Source organism: Myotis daubentonii, chromosome 9 (assembly GCF_963259705.1).
Source record: "Myotis daubentonii chromosome 9, mMyoDau2.1, whole genome shotgun sequence".
In the NCBI taxonomy this organism is placed as follows: Eukaryota; Metazoa; Chordata; class Mammalia; order Chiroptera; family Vespertilionidae; genus Myotis; species Myotis daubentonii.
Window position 1 is genome coordinate 55330923 of NC_081848.1, and position 24803 is coordinate 55355725.

The window sequence follows — 24803 nt, forward strand, 5'->3', positions numbered from 1 at the left end:
TATAAATTTTCTGCTTTTAGATATCTTGATTTCAGACTTACAAACTGAATATTTTCTGAAAGAAAATGCTTTTGTAATGTCAGATTTACCAAAATTAGTCAAAAGTATTTTTTCTACTTTATTATAACCCTATTTTTAATATATGGTATTTGTTCTAAAATATAATGTAATAGATAAAACAAACTTATTATTTTGTCAACAGAGTGGGAGGCTAAGCAAAGAGCTGGATTTAGTAAGTCACCATGTGAGGACAAAACTTGATGAACTGAAAAGGCAAGAAGTGGGAAGGTTAAGAATGCTAATTAAAGCTAAACTGGATTCCCATCACGGTAAGAGCTACATAAAAGGTAGAAAAATGTCAATATCTGGTTGTTGAGGTCAAATTGCATTAAGTAGCATATGCCATGTTTTCTAGTGCCCCAGTGTATGAAATTCGTGCATGTTTTCTAGTAAAAATTTAATGTTAGATTTATTTGGTTTTTCTTAATTTTTAAAATTTAATTATTTGAATAGTTAATATATTCACATCATTAAAAAATGATTGGTTTAAAATAATTATATCAATAAAAAGGGAGAATGAAAAGTAATGAATTAAGCCACTGATTTAAATGAGGAAAAATAACATCAAAGTAAACCAAAAGAAAAGAGAGAGAGAAAATCTAGTTGGAACAATTTTCATAGATGAAATAGAAAAATTGTCAGAGAGCTAGCTTCACAAAAAACACCAGCCCGGCCGGTGTCAACGGGAATTTTATCAAATCACTGAAGGGCAGATGGTGAATGCTCTTTAAACTGTTCTAGAACATAGAAAAAGAAGGAACGCGTCCACACTCTTATTATGTATGATGTCAAAACCAAAATTATTGTTGTCAAAAGGATTCTAGCCCTAGCTGGTTTGGCTCAGTGAATAGAGCATTGGCATGCGGACTGAAGGGTCCCAGGTTTGACTCTGGTCAAGGGCATATGCCCGGGTTGCAGGCTCAATCCACAGTAGGGGGCGTGCAGGAGGCAGCCAATCAATGATTCTCTCTCATCACTGTTGTTTCTATCTCTCTCTCTCCCTTCCTCTTTGAAATCAATAAAAATATATTTTAAAAAAAATATATATATATATATACTAGAGGCCCGGTGCACAAAAATTTGTGCACTGGGGGGGGGGGGTCCCTCAGCCCGGCCTGTGCCCTCTCGCAGTCTGGGATCCCTCGGGAGATAACGACCTGCTGGCTTAGGCCTGCTCCCGGGTGGCAGAGGGCAGGCCCAATCCCTAGGTGCAGCCCCTGGTCGGGCTCAGAGCAGGGCGGATAGGGAGGTTGCGATGCCACCCTCAGTCATGCTCAGGGTAGGGCCAATTGGGGGGTTGGGGTACCGCCCCCTGTCACACTCAAGGCAGGGTCGATGGGGAGGTTGCGGCGCCACCCCCTGTCATGCACAGAGCAGGGCCAATCGGGGTTGGGGCACTGCCCCCTGTCACTCACAGAGCAGGGCCCATCAGGGGGTTGAGGAGCTCCCCCCTGTCACTCACAGAGCAGGACCAATAGGGGAGGTGGGGCACCCCCCCCCCCGTCACACACAGAGCAGGGCCGATCAGGGGGTTGGGGCGCCGCCACTGTCACACTCAGGGCAGGGCCGATCGGGAGGTTATGGCTCTACCCCATCACACACAGAGCAGGGTCCATGTGTGTATGTGTGTGGGGGTTTGGGGTGCCGCCCTCTATCACCCACAGAGCAAGGCTGATCAGGGGATTGAGGCGCCGCACCCTGTCACACACAGAGCCACAAGGCGATCAGGCGGTTGGGGAGTTACCCCCTATCAGGCACAGAGCAGGGCTGATCAGGGGGTTGGGGCGCCTTCCCCTGTCATGAACAGAGCAGGGTGGATAGGGAGGTTGTAGCCCCACCCCCTGTCACACACAGAGCCGCAGGGCGATCAGGAGGTTTGGGCGCTGCCCCCTGTCACGCTGATCCTGGTGCTGGGAGGCCTCGTGGCTCCGCTGATCCCGGTGCTGGGAGGCATATTACCCTTTTACTATATAGCATAGAGGCCTGGTGCACGGGTGGGGGATGGCTGGTTTGCCCTGAAGGGTGTCCTGGATCAGGGTGGGGGTCCCCACTGAGGTGCCTGGACAGCCTGGATGAGAGGATGATGGCTGTTTGCAGGTGGTCACACACCCTTCAGGGTGGGGGTCCCAACTGGGGTGCCTGGCCAGTCTGGGTGAGGGGCTGAGGGCTGTTTTCAGGCTGGCGAGTGACTGAAGCTCCCAACTGCTCCTTTTTTCTTTCTTTTTTTTAATTCTGGGCCAGCTTTAGCTCTGGCTCCAGCTCTGAGGCCTCTGCTGTTGAAAGCAGGCATCTGGTTTGTTTGGGTTCTATAATTGAAACACTGTATCAACTCCAGCTCTGAGATCCCAGCTGGCTGAAAGCAGGTTTCTGGGGTTTTGTTTAACTTCTATATTTGTAACAATGTTTCAAACTGCAAGCTCAGAGGCCGGCAAGGCAGGCTGGGAACATTGGTTTCCTCCGTCACTGAAGCAAGCAAGCCTCATGTTCGCTTCAAGCTGCCTGGCTGCCGGCCGCCATCTTGGCTGGCAGTTAATTTGCATATCACCCTGATTAGCCAATGGGAAGGGTAGCGGACGTATGGCTAATTATCATGTTTCTCTTTTATTAGATAGGATCCTCCAGTAAGGATTAACAAACAAAAGATTTGTCAAATGCCCTTTCTGTATGTATGTCAAATGCAACACAGGCATTTGACAAAATTTAACATCTCTTCTTAAGTTGATAGTAATCAATAGCTATTTCTGTAGCATGATCAGATATATTCAACTCAGCTACATCATACTTAATGGAGAAACACAAGTATGTATCAGAACTAAAATCAGGAGCAAGACAATTGATGCTCACTCTTACCACTATTAATTAAAATTTTATTGGAGGTACTAGCAAAACAATTATACAAATGAAAAAAAATTGAGGTGAATTAATTGGAAAGGAGGTGATAAAACCATCTCTATTTGTAGATGACGTATTTGGAAAACCCAAAGTAATTGGCTGAAAACTTAGTATAAACTTCAGGAAAACTCATCAAGGTAAACTTATACAGAAATCAGTATATTTCACATGTACAAATAATAGCCAGTTAGAAGATATAATGGAAGAAAAGACTCCATTTGTAATACCACAAAAATAAAATACCAGGAATAATCCAATTAAGAAATGTACAAGATGTAAAGACAATAAATTTAAAATACTCCTAAAAACCACAAAAAAAGATTTGAAAAAAGTCGGAAGACATAACATCTTTTTGATACAAAAATTCAACATGATAAACATGTCAATTCTCCATAGGTTAATTTATAAATTTAACGTAATCCAAATAAAAATATGTACTTTCCCCCCCTGGTACTAGCCAAGTTAATTTAAAAGTTCATATGAAAAAGGAAGCAAGCAAGGAAAGCCACATACCTCTGAAAAAGAAGAATGAAGAGGACTAGATATATTAGATGTTAAAATATATCACTATGCCTCAGTCATTAGAACTGTATGTTGTTTTTTTTGTTGTTGTTTGTTTGTTAATCCTCATCTGAGGATATTTTTCCATTGATTTTTAGGGAGAATGGAAGAGAGAGGGAAAGATCAATGTGAGATTTCAATTGGTTGCCTCCTGCATGAGCCCTGACCAGGGCCTGGGCCGGGGAGGACCCTGCAACCCAGGTAAATGCCCTTGACTGGAATCGAACTTGGGACCCTTTGGTCCACAGGCCAAAGCTCTATCCACTGAATCAAACCAGCTTAAAACTGTATGTTTTTGACATATAAGTAGGCTGACCAGTGGAATCAGACTAGAAATTCCAGAAGTAAAATTAAATACACATAGAACTTAGTTTGAATTAAAGGTGATATCTAATTTTTAGTGGGATAAAGCTAGATTAAAAAAAAAATAAAGTGTCAGGACAATTGGGTATCCGTTTGGAAAAAGGTACAGTTAGTTCTGTATCCTGTATATAAGTTCAAATAAAGATGTAAGTGTAGAAAATTGCCGGGGTCCAACCCCAGCGGGTCCAGGGGTCCCCAAAGGTGTGGACGGAGTCGGCGAAGAAGGAAGGACACGGAGACAGCGTTCAGTTGATCAGCAGCCTAGCCAGGATCTCTAGCCCGGATCTCCAGCCAAGTTCTTGTCTGGATCTCCAGAGAGGTTCTGCTTCGGATCTCCAGCGAGGTTCTGTAGCCATGTTCCCTCGCTAGGTTCTCCAGCCAGGTTCTGTCCAGGCTCTCCAGTCAGGTTCAGTGTCCAGGTTCCAGTCAGGTTCTCCTGCCAATCTCTGTAGTCAGGTTCAGTCCAGGATCCCTTGCCATGTTCTCCCGCTAGGCTCTGTCTCTAGGCTCCGAGGCCAGTCCCGGTCCAGGATCCTCTGGCATGCTCTCGCCAGCGAAGTTCTTCTGTCTCTAGGCTCCGTGTAGGTTCTGTCTTCTGAATTCTGTCTCCTGAGTTCTGAGTCTTTCTGTCTTGTTACAACTGTATTTATACCAGTTGATTCAATCCTATCAATCTCTATTACAAAGGTTAGGGCGTTTCTTATCTCCATTCCAGGGAGAAAAGATTATGTAGTTTAAGCATGATTGTTCGTAGTTAAAGGGATTAATTACCCGCCTGGCACTTAGTTGAGGGGTTTTATTCCCTCCCTAACTTCAGGGGAAAATCCCTACCTGGGGATTCAACCTTTCTCGGAGAGGTGACTTTGGTTAAAACACAGCGCCAAAAAGGTGAGCAAACATATTAAGAAAAGTATGCCATATATGCCAGGTCCCTTGAAACAGCAAGGATGGACCGGCTCCCGGCAAATTCCCCCTTTTTTATTTTTTAAAAGCAAGCATTAAAAAGAAAAACCTGAAACGCTCTCTTGTATCCATTTTAAGAGTAGGATTGGCGCTTTCTGCTATTACCTGAGTCCTGATCTATCACCCCAGGGAGAGCTTGCCAATCCTGCACTTTCCCGGGGTGGAAAGGCTGCAGTGGGGTTAAGGATAAGGCTCCTTGGGCCTACCTTCTCCCATGCCTCTACATTTACCTTTCCGGCACCTTTCCTTCCTCAGAAAAGCATGGACGTATTTCTTGTATAAAATGTTCTGTCTGACTGGGAGTAACCTTAATTCCTCTGCTAATAAGCATATATGTTAAAAGATCAATACGGAGTCTTTTTTCTTTAGACTCAGTATGGCACATCTTCTTAATCTAAAGATCAATACAGAGTCTTCTTTCTTTGGACTCAGTATGGCACATCTTCTCAATCTAAGAATCAATACAGAGTCTTCTTTCTTTGGACTCAGTATGGCACATCTTCTCAATCTAAGTTCTGTACTATCCACCTTCTTACCCTACTTATCCTCTATAGGGGGGTCTGTAGCACCCTGGTGGAGTCCTATCCGTCCCGAGTGTGGGGTTCTCAATGGGGGGGGCTTACCTAAGGGAATCCTGTTCCAGGGGTTCCCAAAGGTGTGGACGGAGTCGGCGAAGACTATCCACCCTCTTCCTACGGTGGAGTCTGATCCGTCCCGAGTGTGGGGGTTCTCAATGGGGGAGGGGGGCTTACCTAGGGGAATCCTGTTCCAGGGGTTCCCAAAGGTGTGGACGGAGTCGGCGAAGACTATCCACCCTCTTCCTATGGTGGAGTCCTATCCATCCCGAGAGTGGGGCTTATGTAGGGGTCCCTGTTCGGGCGCCAGATGCCGGGGTCCAACCCCAGCAGGTCCAGGGGTCCCCAAAGGTGTGGACGGAGTTGGCGAAGAAGGAATGACACGGAGGCAGCGTTCAGTTGATCAGCATGGTTGGGTTCTCTTGCCTGGTTCTATTGCCAGGTTCTGTAGGTTCTCCAGCCAGGTTCAGTCTGAGATCTCCAGCCAGGTTCGGTCACCAGGTTCTAGTCAGGTTCTCTTGCCATATTTCTGTAGTCAGGTTCAGTCCAGGATCTTTTGCCATGTTCTCTCGCCAGGCTCTGCCTCCAGGCTCCGAGGCCAGTCCCTGTCCAGGATCCTTCGGCATGCTCTCTCCAGCGAAGTTCTTCTGTCTCTAGAGACGTTCTGTGTAGGTTCTGTGCCTAGGCTCTGTCTCTCTTGGTCCTGTCTTCCAAGCCCTGTGTTCTCAGTTCTGTGTCTTTCTGTCTTCTGAATTCTGTCTCCTGAGTTCTGAGTCTTTCTGTCTTGTTACAACTGTATTTATACCAGTTGATTCAATCCTATCAATCTCTATTACAAAGGTTAGGGCGTTTCTTATCTCCATTCCAGGGAGAAAAGATTATGTAGTTTAAGCATGATTGTTCGTAGTTAAAGGGATTAATTACCCGCCTGGCACTTAGTTGAGGGGTTTTATTCCCTCCCTAACTTCAGGGGAAAATCCCTACCTGGGGATTCAACCTTTCTCGGAGAGGTGACTTTGGTTAAAACACAGCGCCAAAAAGGTGAGCAAACATATTAAGAAAAGTATGCCATATATGCCAGGTCCCTTGAAACAGCAAGGATGGACCGGCTCCCGGCAGAAAATAAAATAATAAAAGCACAGGTGACAACATAGGTGGATTCCTTTATTATTTTAGAATAGCCTTTCTAATAATGAATGAAAATCAAGGGGCCAGATTTAGCAGGTGGGAGACCCTTTAAGCTGGCTCCTGTGTCCTTGTGACTTGCCCCCTCCGTTGGTTGTTTGGGTGATGCATTGTCATTAATAGAATCTGAACATTTACTCTTTGTGGAATAGTAGTTTTTAATCTTCAGATGGCATAAGAACCACCTGGGGAGCTAGTTAAAAGTGCAGATAACTGGAGCTCAACTCCAGATATTCAGATTTTGGAGATGAGTAATTTGCATTTTAAACATGCACCTCTGGGCAATGGATTATATTGGAGAAATGTTCTTGTAGGGCATTAAACTCCCTGCTGGTGAATAGACTTAGAAAACAAGTACCAAATACTCATTATCCTGAAATTAAGGATATCAATGAGAGGTAAACTGAGCTCATACTCTTTCAGGTCACCAGGCACACAAGGTAATTTCATCCTTGAAACCAGCCTAAGGTGTTTTGAGATTTCTTTCTCTTTAGACAACCTCTATTTCCTCAATCTTGGCAATATTTTCTTTATTTCAAGATAGAGACCGAATTCTGTTATCTAAAAAGAAAACAACATAATAAGCTTAGAAAACTTATGAATATTTTGTCATTGATTCAGAATTTATGAATTGAAATTTCTGATAATTTGAAGAAGGGTTTCAAGGATCTTAATTTGGGGGATCTTAATTTTTAAAGTAGGTAATACATTCACATGGTTTAAACCCAGAAAGACTAAGAAGGTATAACAAAAAGCTCCCTGATATTTTTGTAAGTTGCCAGTTCCCACTCCCCCTAACATAATCCTTCCCAAGTTTCTTTATTCTTATATAAGCAAACGTAAAAAAAAAGTTCTTATTTTTCCTCTCTTTGTATATACACGCTAGCATACAATACACATTTCTTTTTGCCTTGTGTTTTTCCTTTAAAAGTATATTTTGGAGGTCTTCCTGTATTAATACATAGAGACCATCTTCATTTTTTCAAAACAGCTGCATAGATTTCCATTACATGGAGAAACCATAATTTATTTAGCCAGGCCCCTGTTGATTGACATTTGTGGTTTTTTTTTCTAGTGAACACTCTTGTACATATATTGCTATGTACCTGTGTAAGATTACTTGTAGGATAACTTCCCCACAGTGAAATCGTTAAACTGAAAGACATATGTATTTGTAATTTCGATAGATTTTGCCTCCTCCACAAAGGTTGTATTAGTACACATTCCCACCAGCAATAATTTCTCACAGCCTTTCTAATAGTATGCATCTTCAAACTTTAGGAGTTTTGCCATTCTGTTACATGGTATTTTAGTGAAGTTTTAATATATATTTCTCTTATTTTGAATGAGGTTAAGTGTCTTTTCATATATTTCACTGGTCATATCCTTTAGGACTAAATTTTGTAACACATCTTTTCTTTATAAGCAAAACTCCTAGAACAGTGCCATACTAATAAGTCAGTAAAAGTTTGGTTGAACTAAATTTAGCAGTTTCTTCCTTTCTTGCATGACATACTATCCCAGGCTTATCTTGTATTTACCCTGTGCAGCCCAGGAATCAGGCATTTTTGTGAGCATTTCTGTTTGTTTTTTAGTGTGAAATTATATTACAAACCAAGGGCTGACACTAGCTGTGCTCATTGCTTCTGGAATATATATTCTTCTTGGCACTTTCATCAGATAGAGTTAGGAAATACATGCATGTCTATACACATATACAAGTATGCACATTTGTAAACATATACATATATACACACATGCACATATATATGAAAAATACATGTACATGTACATATTTTAGAAATGATAAGGTCACACTGATAGTACTAATTCCCATCCATTTCCACAGGTTTCTTGCCTTCCATCACTTCATATTTGTATATTCCTTTTTCCTAAGTGGAAACCCTGACTTCTAACACAGTTACCTATTTTGTTCAATTCTGTAATACAATACAGCCAAAAATCACTTCACCCATTCAACTATAATATACTACTGTAGCTTACTTTAAAAAAATTGTTTACAAAGAAAGACAATTGATGTTTCTTTAAAAATATCAGTCATTATTCAAATTATTTTACCTGAATTAGACTTTATTTAAAATTCATTGGAGAACATACAAAGAATCTTTCATATAAATTTTAGAGCAGTTCTTTTTAGAAATTCTAATTAGGCTTTGATGAGGGCAGTGTATTAGAATTTATCTAATGAAAAGTAGGAAATTTCATAGTTTTATGGTAATAAAGAGTTTTTGCTATTAATTACACTGATGGTCAACTAGTCTTTCTAGAAATAACATTAAAATATACACATTAAATCTGTTCCATTTTGGATTCAAGGAATTATCTTTGCCCAGAATAATAAATTATGCAGTATTTTAAAAGAAAATATGAACCCTTAATCTAAAACTTTGAATTTTGTTAAAAAATCCACCAGGAATAAATATGAGTGCTTATTCTTATATATTACTTATATTAATGTTTTTAGCTTCTAATAATTTATCACTTACAGTTTTCTCATTTTTTTTCAGATACAGGCATAGACTACCACGCTCTTCTAAAACAATTTGATCACCTAAACCACATGAATCCTGACAAGTTTGAATCTACAGATTTAGATATGCTAATCAAAGCAGTAAGAATAATTCCAAAAAATAATGTCTTTATTGTGCCTCTGAGGTTTTGTAAGTAAATGTATATAATGGTTATATATATGTAATTTGGCAAGTAAATTCAATGAAGTGAAAATATAACTTTTATATATTACTCTCTAGAACTGTGGTGGGCAAACTGCAGTTCGCGAGCCACATGTGGCTCTTTGGCCCCTTGAGTGTGGCTCTTCCACAAAAAACCACGTGCGGGTGCACATACAGTGCAATTAAAACTTCGTGGCCCATGCGCAGAAGTCGGTTTTCAGCCTGGGCGAGTCTATTTTGAAGAAGTACTGTTGATATTTGGCTCTGTTGACTAATGAGTTTGCCGACCACTGCTCTAGAAATCTTTAAAGGGAAATGGCTTAACCTTATTAGTATCCTATATCCTATATAATAAAAGGGTAATATGCAAATTGACCCTAATATCAGAACGACTGGGAATTACTGGTCACTATGACACACACTGACCACCAGGGGGCAGATGCTCAATGCAGGAGATGTCCTCTGGTAACCATAAATCTGATTTCTTTCCCTATGAAATTAGTTTAAGATTCCACATATAAGTGAGATCATACAATATTTGTCTTCGTCTGACTTATTTCAGTTATCATAAGGCCCTCAAGGTCCATCCATGTTGTCACAAATGGCAGGATTTCCTTCTTTTTTATGGCCAAAATGATATTTAGGCTGCTTCCATCTCTTGGTTATTGTAAATAATGCGGCAGTGAACATGAAGGTGCAGATATCTGTTTGCCATAGTGTTTTGTTTCCTTTGGATATACACCCAGAAGTGGAACTGTTGGATTATATGGTAGTCCTATTTTTAATTTTTTGGGGGAACCCCCTTACTGTTTTCCATAGTGACTACACCAATTCACAATCCCACCAACAGGGCATGAGGGTTCCCTTTTCTCCACATCCTTGCTAGCATTTATCTCTTTTTGATGATAGCCATTCTGAAAGACATGAGGTACTATCTCATTGTGGTTTTGATTTGCATTTCCCTAATGATTAGTGATGTTGAATACCTTTTAGTGTACCTGTTGGCCATTTGAATATCTTCTTTGGAAAAATGACTATTCAGGTCCTTTGCCTATTTTTAAATTGGATTATTTGTGTATTTTTTTTTTTTTTTGCTATTGAGTTTAAGAATTCTTTATGTATTTTATATATTGACCCCTGGTCAGATACATGATTTGTAAATATCTTCTCCCATTCCATATGTTGTCTTTTCATTTTGTTGACTGTTACCTTTGCTGTGCAGAAGCTTTTTAGTTTGATGTCTTCCCTCTTGTTTTCTATTTTGTTGCTTGTGCTTTAGGTGTCATATTTAAGAAATCATTACCAAGACCCATGTCAAGAAGCTTTTCTCTGTTTTCTTCTAGGAGTTTTATAATTTCAGGTCTTACATTTAAGTCTGTAACCCACTTAGCGTTAATTTTTGTGAGTATTGTAAGGGATTTAGTTTCATTCTCTTGCATGTGAATATCCCATTTTCCCCAGCACAGTTTATTGAAGAGACAGTCATTTTTCCATTGAGTATTCTTGTCAAATATCCCATGTGCTCACCATCCGAGTGTTTTTTTTTTTTTTAAATTGATTCACAGTTGATAGAATATTCTGGAACTCATCTGGGCTCAAGGATTTTAGATAAGAATTTGCATTCCTCTCAGATTGTACTGTACCAAGTTACCAAACTAAATGTTCTTGCTTGGATGTTATGAGATTGAGTTAAGTGTTTAGAAACGAATCTAGTTTTCTGCTGTACAGATTTGATCCAGTCCCTTTTATTCTTCTTTTTCAAATCAATTTACATATTACTTACTTATGAGGAACTTCCTAAACTTTTAGTTTCTTTGAATGCCTGCATTTCTGTTAAAAAAAAAAAAGTGGACTGAAATAATGGTAGAGTTTAAGAAGAGGAGTTTTGTATTTTTTTGGCCCTTATATACTGTCTTCTATTAGAAAATGTGCTATATGCAAGAATGGCTTTATTTATACTTTTCGAACACACCTTTTTATTTAAATATTACATTATAGGCTACAAGTGATCTGGAAAACTATGATAAGACTCGACATGAAGAATTTAAAAAGTATGAAATGATGAAGGAACATGAAAGGAGAGAATATTTAAAAACACTGAATGAAGAAAAGAGAAAAGAAGAAGAATCTAAATTTGAAGAAATGAAGAAAAAACATGAAAATCATCCCAAAGTTAATCACCCAGTAAGGATTATGACTTTATGAAACCATAATTAGATGAAAATACTTCCTTGAACCAGATAGTAGATTTTTATCATGTTATTGATACTTAAATATTAATTCTTAATCCTGCAAAGTTCCTCATATTTATATATATTTTTTGCATATATACACATAGATTAGATTTTGTTTTGAGTGTTTTTTTAAAAAGTTTATTGGGGTGACATTGGTCAACATGAACATATGAGTTTCAGGTGTGGGTTTCTATGTTACAAAATCTGTATATTGTACCATGTGCTCACCACCCGAGTGTTTTTTTTTTAATTGATTCACAGGGAAGCAAAGATCAACTAAAAGAGGTGTGGGAAGAGGCTGATGGATTGGATCCCAATGACTTTGACCCCAAGACATTTTTTAAATTGCACGGTAACATATTTGATACAAATATTAATATTTATATCTGCTGTTTAAAAAATTATAGTTGCTTTACTCTTAATATTTCTGCCAAGGTCTACTATTGAGTTCTTTTGAGAGTAAAATGTTTAGAGTATTTCTCTAGTGTAATATAATAGTTTTTATTGCTGATATGCAGTATAAAATATTTTGAGCCAATAGCTGTGTCTTTATATCTGCTTTTACTGGTAAATCACTATATGAGCTATTACAAGATTCTTTGTAAAATGAAGGTATTTCTGCGACTAGGTATGTTTTATCTAACAAGTTTTATGTGATCATATTAAAATTTACTTTCACTCATAGCATATTGCTTTATATTTTGGGGGAAAAAATTGATATGTTTCCCTAAAACCTATGATGAATTATAAATAAATGAATTTTTATCAGTTGGACACATCTGAGGCTTCATAAAAAAGAAGAAACCTTTTTGGTAGCATATTGGTATTTCATATCAGTACTGTTTTTGCAAACCAATTGTAAATAGTTGTATTTAAATTATTTATTTTCTAAGGCATTAAAATCAATTTTTTGCATTGGGAACTTTAGATGTCAATAATGATGGCTTCCTTGATGAACAAGAATTAGAAGCCCTATTTACTAAAGAGGTAAATGAGTTCATTAAGTATTTGGTTATTTTGCTCTTTCTTTTTTTCCTTTTATTATCTTTCTTTTATGTTGGTTTTAAATTTTTCTTTTTAGTTGGAGAAAGTATATGACCCTAAAAATGAAGAGGATGATATGGTAGAAATGGAGGAAGAAAGGCTTAGAATGAGGGAACATGTAATGAATGAGGTATGTTTTAAAAGTTTAATATATGTTACAGTACTTCTACGGATTATTCAAGTTGTTGCAATAAATCTTATCACAAAATGGAAGACAAATACACAGAATAGGTATTTAATTGGACTTTGATTTTTGATCCAGAATATTCAATAGATTCCCTTACTGTGAATAAAATTATTTTGTAACTCATTTAAAATATTTTAAAAGATTAAGGTGCCGCTGCATATCAGCTATAAAACATCTTTTTGGAAGTAAAAAAATAATGTAGTCCAATATTTGGTATTTTAAATGGCTATTTTAGTTTTTGCTAAGAAAATCCAAAAACCCAATACCCAAGTGGTTGATAACAGCACATTTTTATTTCTTGTTCACATTACTAAGCTGAAAACTCTAATAGAGACTTCATAAGCAGGGTAACTAAAGCCCATTGTTTTGCTTCAGTGATGATTTTCACCTGATATTGATGAACTGGGATTTCTGTTGACTGCTTGGCATCCCAGGTATCAAATAAATTTCTTTGGTTATTGCTTTTGTAACTGAATTTGCCATAGTTTACAAGAGCCATTGGAAGATTTGGAGGTTGTAAATTTTTGTTTTGATGTACTAGGTTGTTTGTTTTTAAAAATAATTGTTGAGAGCATTTTAACTTAAACTCCGTTACTCTTAGCTAAACAATTCTCTTACTGGAAAGGTTATTTTTCTTGCCTAAATACTTGGTTTCGAGGGATTATACATAGTGTGGTGAGCCTAACCAGTTAGATCAGCAACTTAAACTTGGTGATTTTGGGGGTATCAGGGATATAGATATTTCACTGCATTTCCAAATTTGAATAATATAGAAGAGAAAAATATCTATTTTCTGATTTTGATATGATGTTTAGTGTTCTGTTTTGTTTTTTCCCTCTCAGAGTTTATGGCTGTTAGGCTAGCTCTAACTGCTGTATGTTTATGTAGTAGCATTTATTGGAAGACAGTTTCTAGTGTCTAAGTCATATGAGAAAGAGTTATTTGATTTTACTACATTTTCCTTTAATCAGGTTGATTCTAACAAAGACCGATTGGTGACTCTAGAAGAGTTTTTGAAAGCTACAGAAAAGAAGGAATTCTTGGAGCCTGATAGCTGGGAGGTAATAGACCCTATTTGAAATGGGCTGTATGATTCAAGAAATTCCATATCCGTCTATTCTACTTTTAACTTTTATTCCCCATTATGTTTGCATGTACAGTCTTACCATTTTGGCTTTTCATATAAAATATCTCTTTTATAAAATGAACTTGATTTCTTAGAAAGCTTATGGTAATTGATCTCTTGTTTGTAATCACATTGCATATTATAATTAGAAGTCTTTTAAAAAGTATAAAATAATAATCATTCTTGAAAATGAGAAATATAAATACATTTAAAGGATAAATTAGAAGTTACCTATAATTCTACCACCTAGAGGTAGACACTAAACTTATGTATTGTGTTATGCCAATTTAGAAATAGTTTATATATTTAGTATATGCATCTATATCATAGAGTGTATAGTGTATGATCCCATTTTTAATTTATATATGCACATAAATTCATAGCTCTATATATATACTTAAAATGGCTTTACACTGTATAGATGACTGTGAGTTTGTGAAATTCTGTTTTTTTAAAGTTATCAATATTTCTTGAACACGTTCCAACGTTATTGCTCAAACACATGATTTAAGAAATGACTCCTTACCATGTAGCTGGGTGGTTGTAGCATCATTTATATAACCATTCCTCCAGATTTAGACATTCTGGATGCATCCCGCTTTTTTTTTTTTTAACTATAATAAATAACACTATTATAGCTATCCATTTGTTCATACATTTGTGGCATCTGTGATTTCCCTGAGATTAATTCCTAGGAATAGAACTATTCTCAAAGTTTATGAACTTTTTTTTTTAGTTTCTAAATATACCTGTTAAACTGCTCCAGAAAGGTATTCCAATTTATATCAAAGTTGCCTGTGTATAAATGAGTGCATACTTTATAAGAGTGGTTGAGAAGCACCAACCAAACTAGGTTGAAGAAAGAACATTATCTTTTTCTTTATAGAACAGAAAAGAAAAAGATTACCATTTTCATTAGATTTTTAATTGTCCAGAAAATAATTTGAGATAGGGTGACCAACTGTGCTGGCTTACCTGGGACTGAAGAGTTTCCCAGGATGTGTTCTCAGTATATGGATTTTTTCCCCCAGGATATGGAACTTTTTAGTGCTAAAACCAGGACAATCCCAGGCAAGTTGGGACAGTTGGTCATCTTAGTTTGAGATTAAAGAAATCAGTTGCTTTTTTTTTTTTTTTTAAGTTTTATTGATTTTTACAGAGGAAGAGAGAGGGATGGAGAGAAAGAAACATCGATGATGAGAAACATCCATTCGCTGCCTCCTGCACGCCTCCTACTGGGGACTGGGCCCTCAACTAGGGCATGTGCCCTGACCAGGAATTGAACCAGGGACCTCCTGGTTCATGGGTCGAGGCTCAACCCCTGAGCCACATGGGTGGGGTCGGCAGCTTTTTGTTATAAGTTTTGTCTAACCTTTGAAATATTTCTGGACTTTGGGGAAAAAAATTCTAAAATTATTTGAACATGCAATCCCTTTAATGTTTCTGGTGAACCAGATCAACAGATCATTATGTACTTTTTTCATTTTGACAGTTTCAGGTTTACAAAAAAGTACAAGAATAGACTAAGAATTCCTGAATTCCCTTTGCCAAGATTTCCTATTTTACATTTACTTCTCTCCCTCACTTTTCTCCTCTATTTTAAATCTGTGTATGTGTGTTTCTATATATAACATATAATTATTTTTGAGAGTAAGTTGCACATGATGCTGCTTTAACCTTAATACTCAAATGTGTATTTCTTGTAAAAAAGGATTTATATTATATAATCAAGTAAAATTATCAACCTGCCCCCCTCCACCCACAATACTCTAATCCGGGGAGGTGGGGGGAGGAACATCTGGATACAGCCCAGAGATCATTTGGTCTGGCCTTGCCAAGGCATTAGTGGCAAGTTATTAAATGTTTGGTCAAAGATAGCAGGCTAATTTTTTTAAAAAATAATTTTTATTTCTTGAAGTATTACAAAGAGTATTACATATGTCTCCTGCCCCCCCCCCCCGCCTTGACATTCCCCCGGCCCCTACCCCCCAGTGTCCTGTGTCCATATTCCATATGTACATGTACATATTCCTACATGCATGCATGTAAGTCCTTCGGTTGATCTCCTAATCCCCACCCCCCCCCGCCCCCAAACCCTCCCCAGGCTTCCCACTGCAGTTTGACAGTCTGCTCAATGTTAGCAGGCTAATTTTTAAGTTAATAATTTGGATGGCCTGAGAATGATGTTATAAATATCCAAATGGCCCTTGGCAGCAAAAAGGTTCCCTTCCCCTCTAATCAGGTAGACTTGATTGAGATTTTTGTCAATTTTCCCAATATTGTCTTTTATAGCAAAAGAAAACCCAAGAAAATGCAGTGAATTTAGTTGTAATGTCTTTCTAGTCTCTGTTAATCTGAAATAGTTCGTGAGTCATTGTGTCTTATGGCATTGATATTTCAAAAGAGCATAGACCAGCAATTTTGTAGACCACCCATCAATTTGAGGGTCTGTTTCCTTATGATTCCTAATTTTTATAGGAATATAGCTGAAGTGATGCTAACTAAGGACATCGTATCAGGAGGCATTATTAGTCCTGATTATTCCCTTAACTGGCAATATTAACTTAGATTATTTGGTGAAGGTGAAGTCTACCAGGTGTTTTCACTGTAAAGTTACAACTTTACCTTTTGTAATCGAAAAAATTTCTTGTAAAACCCATGATATTGCCAGAATTTTAAGTCAGCTTTAAAAAAACACATCATTCTACATCATAAGTCTTTCCAAATATAATTTGTAAGCATTATTTTCATATCTATGGGTGCTTAATTATTTTCTCAGGATTAGACATTCAGATTATCTTCAGTCTTTTATTGTTATTTTAAAAAGTGCTGCTTTCAACACATTTTCATATACAGCTTTAAATGTGTTTAGGGCTATTTTATAAAGTAGATTGTCAGTGTAGCATTATCAGGGTCAAGAGAATATTTTTAAAACGATTGATATACTTTGTAAAGAATATTGAAAGAATTGTACCAATTTACATTTCCACTAATAAAAAATGAGTGATCTGTTTTTTGTTTTTAAAAATGTATTTTTAAGGATATACTTTGAGACTTATCTACAAGTTGCATCCTCTGATGATTCCGGTCAGCATCAGTTGTTACTTGACGGTTGACAAATGGTGATTTTCTCATCATCATTCCTTCTACATTTATTTGTTGCCTTTGTATTGTAAGGAAAAGCTTCCCTTTCCTCTTCTCTACCTGTTCACTGTAGACTCATGGATTTCTGTTTTATTCAGTAAGCCTGCACCCTTCCTATGACAGTAGGTCCTCAGGTTATGTCTGAGATCCATCTTTATGGCGTGATGTAATGTGACTTTCACCATAAGTCAGAACCCACCTACATAAGCACCTACGTCACTACATGGAGCACATACACAGCAGTAATGAAGTGAAACAGTAAAAAAAATTAAAAGAAAGATAACAATTCCTGACCTTTACTTGTGGTAAATAAATAATAAAAAACTTAAAGCACACATGTACATACGTCGAAATGACGGAACTTTGTTTTTCCTTTATAAATGAATGGGAGATGGCGATGTAACCATGAAACAACATAGGTCGAGTCCGACGTAACCCGAGGACTGCCTGTATTTATTTCCCTTCTTGGCTAGTGCGAGTTTCCTCAAACAGGTTTTTGTGGCCTTCTGGTATGTTCCCATCATTCTTTGAGGACTTCCTTACTTTTTAGCAGAAGATGTTCAAGGTTCATCTTGTTCCTTCTCTGTCCCACCTCTGAAATGAGCCGTTTTTTCTGAGGAGTACTGTTGTTTGTTTGTTTTTCAGTGGAGATTGATAGTACAAACCAGAAGCTGGGCACTGAATTGACTACTTGCTATGGAATTGTCCTTGCTTTTAAAGCAAGTCCTAGTCGGATAATAGAGCTGGGAATTTTTTTTAAATTTTAAATAGATATTTATTTATTTATATTATGAATATATACATATATACATACTTGGACACACATACATAAACACACTTGCACACACATACATAGACACATTACACACATTTATATTCATTTTGTATATTTCACTGTCAATCTATATTACAACTCATGAGTTCACACTATCCTCTTAAACTTTAATACCACACCTTCATTTCCAATACATTTTATCTTTAGCTTTTTCTGCATTTCACACAAAACCTGGCTCCCATTTTCCACAACAATTTTCCACTTATTTGCTCAGTCCTAGCATATTGAAAGCATTTAGAATTGCTAATCCATGCCTCTGCACAACAAGACTAAGACTTGTTTAGGTTTTTGGTTGTTTTTTACTTGAGTGCATGTAGTTCAGATACTGTGTTCAGAAGTTTCTGGGGTTCCTTCTTTTTTACCCTTCTCCCTGCTGTCAGTTATTTTATTCAGTTAAAATAAAAGTATTCTTTATTTGTTTCTGTTTCTATTCAATTTGGGGGATTTTTCTGTCCTTGTGGATTTTAGTTATTTGTGGTGTTTTTTTGAGCATGTGACACATTGAATGTTTCAGAAAAGCAATTCTGTACAAAATGTGTATTCAGAGGAGTATGATTTCCTTGCCTTCATTCCCTTTGTCCTTTCCACTCAGTTTCCCCCTCGTTCTGTAGGCAAACAATCTCATTAGTCTTTAGGTGTTCCTTTTATTCAGAGTACATAAATATACTTTTTCTTAATTCCTTTTCTTTTTTTATCTGAAAGGTGTAATACTATATTCTATTGTACTTTGCTAATCATACAATTTGACAGCTGAATCAGACCTTATGGGTTGCATTTCTAAGATTATTCTTTCTTCGTTTTTTTTCTTTAGACATTAGATCAGCAACAGTTTTTCACAGAGGAAGAGCTGAAAGAATATGAAAATCTTATCTCCTTACAAGAAAATGAACTTAAGAAAAAAGCAGGTGAACTTCAGAAACAAAAAGAAGAACTACAGCGTCAGCATGACCAACTCGAGGCTCAGAAGCTGGAATATCATCAGGTGGTATTTTGTGAAAGGATTTCGGCATTAAAGAGGATTTTAGGCGCTTTGCTAAAAACCTGTGTTATAGTAATGTTTCAATGCACTATTAGCTATAGTATTTTAAATGTTGGTGTTTTCAAAACTGCTTTGTTGAATATTAATCTAAATTTTAGAATTTGACTATTTCATTTTGGAAAATAATTTTCAATTGTGATTAGTTAAAGGTCACACATATCAGAGAAAATCAAGTACTACTTCCTTTTAAAACATTATTTTTCATTCCCCAGGTCATACAGCAGATGGAACAAAAAAAATTACAACAAGAACTTTCTCCATCAGTGCCTGGTGGAGAATCGAAGTTCAAGCCACGTATGTAATTTTGTTTGCTTATTTTTTTGATTAAGGAAATAAATTGAAATCCACATTTATTGCAAGTATGATTTCAAATTATTAATATCTTTGCTATTTTCTATATATTTGTGGAACTACAGCACCTTACATTTCAGAAGGCCTATAAAGTTTTTATGTGTCTGTATATTTCAAAAGCTATATAATTTGATAGGCATATTTATGGTGAAGTGATTTATTTGAACATTATTTATCTTTTTTCTAATCATTTATTGATATTATCAGAGAACATGTTTTTAATTTTTTTTTTTAAATATATTTTATTGATTTTTTACAGAGAGGAAGAGAGAGAGATAGAGAGTTTAGAAACATCGATCAGCTGCCTCCTGCACATCCCCCACTGGGGAAGCACCCACAACCCAGGTACATGCCCTTGACCGGAATCGAACCCGGGACCCTCCAGTCCGCAGGCCGACGCTCTATCCACTGAGCCAAACCGGTTTTGGCAACATGTTTTTAATTTTAATTTTTTTCTTAACTGTAGCCTCCATTCTGACAGTTTTGGTTTTACAACATTTGGTAGGGTAAGCATTGCCCAGCCAGAGTATCCATGCCCATAAGACATTCAGGTAAAGGAGACACAAGTTATTTGCATAAGCCTGACTAAACATTCCAAGCCCATCATCCCATCAATCCTTCCCTTGGGAGAACAACCTTCTTGTTCTCTCAATCTAATTGTTGTTCACACCAGCGCTTCGCCAGTGGATTTTGGTACCACAGTTTGTGGACCTCCCAGGTCAATGAGTCCAGAAATTTCTCTTCTCTACCTCCTGACTGTTTTACCCACTCTGGTGTAAAGACTTTGAATCCCCAATGAGTGGTTGAGTCAAGGGACCCTGGTCCTTTTGTCAGCTTTCATCTTTTTTAAAAAATATTTTTATTATTGATAATATTACAGATATCTCCCATTTCCCGCCTTCCCCTCTTCCTCCCAGCCCCTGCCCACCCCTTGAGGTCTTCACTACCCTATTGCTGTGTCCATGGGCTATGTCAGCCTTCATCTTGATTATTCTCCTTAACCATTGCTCGAAGTAAATGCAAGTCAGATTTCTCATTATAATCTTTGAATCTTGGCTTTCAAAATGTTCCAAATCAGGGTAAATAAAGCAGACTTGTTTGGGGCTCTTTAATCCTGGGGAGTCTGTAGGGAGTTCTTTGGCATGCACCACCTTGGGTAGCACTATATTAAACCTTTGTTCAATCCCCATCATTGTCCATTTTATTTACATCTAACCGTCGAGGGTGTGGGTGTTCATATGCTGGGCCAGGACCACTGTGGTTGGTGTCCCAGAATTGGCTCCTTCTTTGGGGGGCTGAGTAGCATGGATTCTGGGCAGCTCCATCAGATGACATTAGCATAGGCAACGACTGAGGGAGTCCTTAGTGGCAAAGCTTTAGGTGTTGGGTTTCGCTCAGTGGATACAGCTTTGGCCTGTGTACTGAAAGGTCCCGGGGTCGATGCTGGTCAAGGGCACATGCCGGGGCGGGCTCATCTCTGGTGCGGCCTGTGCACGAGGCAGCCGGTCAATGATTCTCTCTCATCGTTGATGTTTTTATCTCTCTCTCCCTTTCCCTTCCTCTCTGGAATCAATAAAAAAAATATGTATTTTTTAAAATAGCTTTAGGTATCCCTGACAGCCTCGAGGGCTGCCTGGGGCCTTGGTGATGAAAGCTGCTGGGGTGTTCTCCTTTTCCTCCAAAGGGGAGAGGTCACAGCTGAGGGCATCCCATCCCTTTTGGCAGCAAGCTCTGTGGGACTGGGGGATGGGTTGACAAAGGTCAAATGCTGCTGTGCTTTTCTATGTGGCCATCTTTGATATCTGTGCTCCAATGGGCTGCTGTACCTCCTGCATGTACTCCAGAGCTCTCTCCGAGCTATTTTCATCAGTAAGCAGCAGCTAATCATTGTTTTTCTGGCGGACAGAAAAACAGAGGCACAAGCCCCTCCGTTGTTCTTGATACCGGAAGTTTTAGGTGGTTCCTGGTCACAGGCATTCATAATGCTGGTACTCATGGTGTTTGTGAAGTAATGGGTATGTTGGTTTCTGCCTCCTTCGCTGAAATTATTTGGTTCCGTGCTTCTAGTGCCAGACTTGGCAAGTTTGTAGCTACTGCTTCTTCCTTTTGCTGTGCTGGTTCTTTTGTTGTTGTTTTTTTAAATATTGATTTTAGAGAGGAAGGGAGAGGGAGAGATAGAAACATCAATGATGGGAGAGAATCATTGATAGGCTGCCTCCTGCTCACCCTGCACTGGAGATGAGCCCGCAATCTGGGCATGTGCCTTTGACCAGAGTCGAACCTGGGACCCTTAAGTCCGCAGTCCAATGCTCTATTTGCTGAGCCAAACCAGCTAGGGTTGCTGTGCTGGTTCTTGAACCAAGTCTTTATTACTGATCCAACAAGTAGAGTAGCTGAAGTAAGTTCTGCTAAGGTAACCCAATGTGGGTACGTGGTCTTTTCAAATGTATCGTTCAGTTTTCTAAGCTGTGCTGAACTAAAGGTTGTGCAGTATTGATGCGCAGACCTTGGCTTGTCTGATCCATCTTAGATGGAAGATTTCTGTAGCAGGCCCTTATTCTTTATACAAACACACCCCCCAAAAAGCCAGCATGCTGCCTCATTGCCCAAAATGTGAAGACAAGAGGTCAAACACCCAGATTTCACTTAGGTTTTCAGCATCGGCCATAGTATCTTTTCGAAGTATAATTAATGATACACTGTGTGTGTTTCTGAGATCCTGAATTTCATCTGTGTCAAACATATGCTTTTAATTGTAATCTATGATTATATAAGTGTATTTAAAAAATAAATATTACGTATGAAAGGAGATTCCTTTAAAATGAGAGTATATATTTTTTTCTTTGAACAGTCATTTGAAGTCTGCAGTCCACCAGAACTTGGAAGAAAACTGTAAAATCAACATCTGTGTCATCTTTTTACTTCCCTTCCTTTTTCTCTACTCAAATATTTTAAGACATAAATGGAATAAAGGAAGATACTTTTTAAATAAGAATGCCTTTTTTTGACACCGATATTTAAAGATGGAAGTCCACCAGAACTAGGAAGTAAACCTCAATATCTGCTCTCACTTTCATAGCTCTCCTCTTTTTACTTTGTTCTCCTTTACTGATTTAATCAAGTAGCCTTAGGCCATAATTTAATGAAAATCTCAGTAACCATATAAGTGAGAAAGCTCTGTTTGTTACTTTTAAAATAAATTGCTCTCACTTACTCATGAAGATAGATATTCTTCTATGGGTGCTTATCATCCCCTCTCTCAATAAAAGTCTCTTTGACATTCACAGTTCTCTTGAGAAGACCATGTATTTCCTGTTTCTTGGTAACTTCTTCCTACTTTCGGCACCCTTAACTGCTAGAAATTCTTCTACTGAATAGTTGTTGCTACTACTTGAGGTCGTTTTTCATTCATACTTTTGCTTTATACTCTATCTATTTCAGATCAGATTTGCTATATATAACCAAAAAACAAAGATAACAGTGGTTTAAACTAAATAGGAGTTTTTCCTTTTTGTATAAATCTGTAGGCAGGTTCCTATCTTTCTGCTCTCCTATCCTCAGTACATTGCTTTTATCCTCAAGCTGCTTCATCCTTACTATCCAAGATTGCTTCTGGAGGCAGGTGGGAAGGGCAAGAAAAGGATCTTTTGCCACTTGAGGAACTTTCTCAGCTCCCTTGAAGCAATTTTCCTGGAGAACCACACAACATTTCAACTTATATCTCATTGGCCAAAACTGAGTTACCTGGCCATATAGCTGCTAGGGAAACTGAGACATCTTTGTGGCAATGTGACCAGCTAAATGTTAGGATACTTGTCCTAGCCGGTTTGGCTCAGTGGATAGAGTGTAAGCCTGTAGACCAAAGGGTCCCGGGTTCAATTCTAGTCAAGGACACGTACCTTGGTTGCAGGTTCCTCCATGGCCTGGGCCCTGGTCAGGGCTCCTGCAGGAGGCAACCAATTGATGTGTTTCTCTCACATTGATGTTTCCATCTGTCTTTCCCTCTCTCCCTAAACATCAATTGAAAACTATCCTTGGGTGATGATTAACCAAAACAAACAAACAAATAAATGTTAGGACACTTTAATTAAGGAGGTGGGAAGAGGTAATGTTTGTTAGGCAACTTTTTAAAAATATATATATTTTTATTGATTTCAGAGAAGAAGGGAGAGGTAGAGAGCTAGAAACATCAATGATGAAAGAGAATCATTGATTGCCTCCTGCACGTCCCCCACTGGGGATTGAGCCCGCAACCCGGGCATGTGCCCAACACGGAATCAAAAATTGACCTCCTGGTTCATAGGTTGATGTTCAACTACTGGGCAACACTGGCCGGGCTGGTAAGCAACTTGTAATTTTAATCCAGACAGCCTTGTTGGCTACCTAAATATCTATGTGCACTCTTCTAAACATAGAAAACACCCACCTCAAAAGGAAACCATCAAAATCCCACCCATTATTGAATATTGCTCAAAGACTATGATATCTCTGGCCACCCAGAAACTAAAAGTCAAGGTGTCTGCCCCATGGGTACCATATGCATAAAGGTGGGATAGGTACAGGATAACTGCATAAAATCAATCTTTTTGCAAAAGGGGAAAATGGGAAACTAGCAGTGGCTGATCCATAGCAAGGTCTCTCTGCTCTGTCCATAAATATATTCCTTGGTTTTCCCATCAGGCAACTGCAGAGTCACCTTTCTGGGAGTAACTCCCTTGTTTAATGTCCTCAGAGGCTCTTGGTGTTGCCCTCTGGGAAGTCTTTATTGACCTTTACTCTAGGTACACATCAGAAAGGATGCCCTTCTTAGAGGCTGGATACTCCTAGCACTTCGGGGGCTAAGGGATTGTTTAGATAGTTACAGGCTATAGCAGGCCAGGTTTAGGGTTTTTATTTATTTAGGGTTTGTTTGTTTGACAAAACAATTTCCTAAAAGCTTAGTAATTTTCTGGTCTGTTTTCTTCAATAATTATTATGAGTAACAAGAAAGATCTTGTCAAGGCATAGTTTTTGTCAAAGAACACATCTTCACTTGCTGGTTTCTGTGTTCTTTCTTTCCCTTGGGGTCTTAAATGAATGGCTTGGATGGGATGACAACGGTATTTATCTGACCTTTTTCCTCAGGATGGCTCCCATTACTTGGCAGAAAATTCTTAAGGGAAGATTCTTGAAAAAGGTTAAGGACATTTCAACAGCTTTCTCAGAATCTTTACTTAAGGTGTGTGGTAGTAGTTGACTTTTTCCATTCTTTAAGGCTCCAGATTTGGGACTTTTGTCAATTTATTTTTTTTTAGACAGAACAATTCCCTAAGCAAAGCTATATATACCTTTCCATCTCTGTAGACTTGTAAACCTTATCCTGAGTGGTATTTGTCTTATAGGATTTTGCTGAAAGAGGCAGAGGCAGCCCCACATGCTAGCACTCTGAAGTTCTACCACACTTTCTTTGATACCCTTACTTCAGTTGGCATGAGGGCTCATGGCCTAAAGCCCTACCTCCTCAACTCAGCCCACTTCATATTTAAGATCCTTTTACTTGCTGCACCTTACT

At 38.2% G+C, this 24803-nt stretch overlaps 1 protein-coding gene across 7 annotated transcripts in view; it reads left to right on the forward strand.

Annotated features, from left to right (window-relative positions):
* The window catches only part of NUCB2 (nucleobindin 2), a 37599-nt gene extending 15061 nt beyond the window's left edge, over window positions 1-22538 (forward strand). For 4 of the 7 annotated variants that reach the window (XM_059709036.1, XM_059709035.1, XM_059709039.1 and 1 more), the window contains 10 exons: window positions 203-329; window positions 9128-9231; window positions 11291-11476; window positions 11788-11878; window positions 12455-12513; window positions 12608-12700; window positions 13729-13818; window positions 18674-18844; window positions 19114-19195; window positions 22104-22538. In XM_059709036.1, the coding sequence (XP_059565019.1) occupies window positions 203-329; window positions 9128-9231; window positions 11291-11476; window positions 11788-11878; window positions 12455-12513; window positions 12608-12700; window positions 13729-13818; window positions 18674-18844; window positions 19114-19195; window positions 22104-22111 (1011 nt within the window). In that variant the 3' untranslated portion in view covers window positions 22112-22538. Of the gene's footprint in view, window positions 1-202; window positions 330-9127; window positions 9232-11290; window positions 11477-11787; window positions 11879-12454; window positions 12514-12607; window positions 12701-13728; window positions 13819-18673; window positions 18845-19113; window positions 19204-22103 lie in introns of those variants that run through there. The other 3 variants (XM_059709040.1, XM_059709037.1, XM_059709041.1) reach the window with 3 other exon arrangements.
* Window positions 22539-24803: the final 2265 nt, after the last annotated feature.